This window comes from Opisthorchis viverrini, assembly GCF_000715545.1.
Source record: "Opisthorchis viverrini unplaced genomic scaffold scaffold24591, whole genome shotgun sequence".
Classification (NCBI taxonomy): Eukaryota; Metazoa; Platyhelminthes; class Trematoda; order Opisthorchiida; family Opisthorchiidae; genus Opisthorchis; species Opisthorchis viverrini.
Window position 1 is genome coordinate 1 of NW_008767675.1, and position 446 is coordinate 446.

Below are 446 nucleotides of genomic sequence, written 5' to 3' on the forward strand. Positions count from 1 at the left end.
CTCCATTTTTCAGCTCCGCTTGTGGTACTATTTGTGCTCCGGTTCCCGCTTGCCATCTCCTCCGGTACATCCGACACAAGCACGAACAGAAATTCCTCAGTTTAGTCATTTGGAGCGCGACCTTCTTCGGCGTTACGCGGCCTACCTGTATTATCGCAGTCGTGGGTGGGTTGTTCGTCCTGGTTTGGCTTTGGGTGGAGTTCATTTCCTTCTCTATGCACAAGGTCCTGCTTGGCGCCACGCTGCATTTGGCGTGGTTGTAGATCGTGCTGAAATGGATGGTCAGCAGCTGACGTGTGCTGCTTTGGCTGTCCACGTTCGGGTTGTACATTCAGTGGGAAAGGTAAGAGAAACGACATCTGTGCGTAGTTCTCAAATGAGATATTGTCCTGTGAGTGAAGATGATCTAGGCTGAAAAGACTGTAAGCACTGCACAGCTGTTTGAT

The 446-nt window shown here is 50.4% G+C and overlaps 1 protein-coding gene across 1 annotated transcript; it reads left to right on the forward strand.

Moving 5' to 3' along the window:
* Positions 1-13: 13 nt before the first annotated feature.
* On the forward strand, positions 14-343 carry T265_16311 (hypothetical protein; the record flags this gene model as incomplete). The annotated part of the gene is made up of 1 exon (XM_009179916.1): positions 14-343. A coding segment is annotated over one exon (330 nt), but the record flags the coding sequence as incomplete, so codon positions are not given.
* Between the last annotated feature and the right edge of the window lie 103 nt (positions 344-446).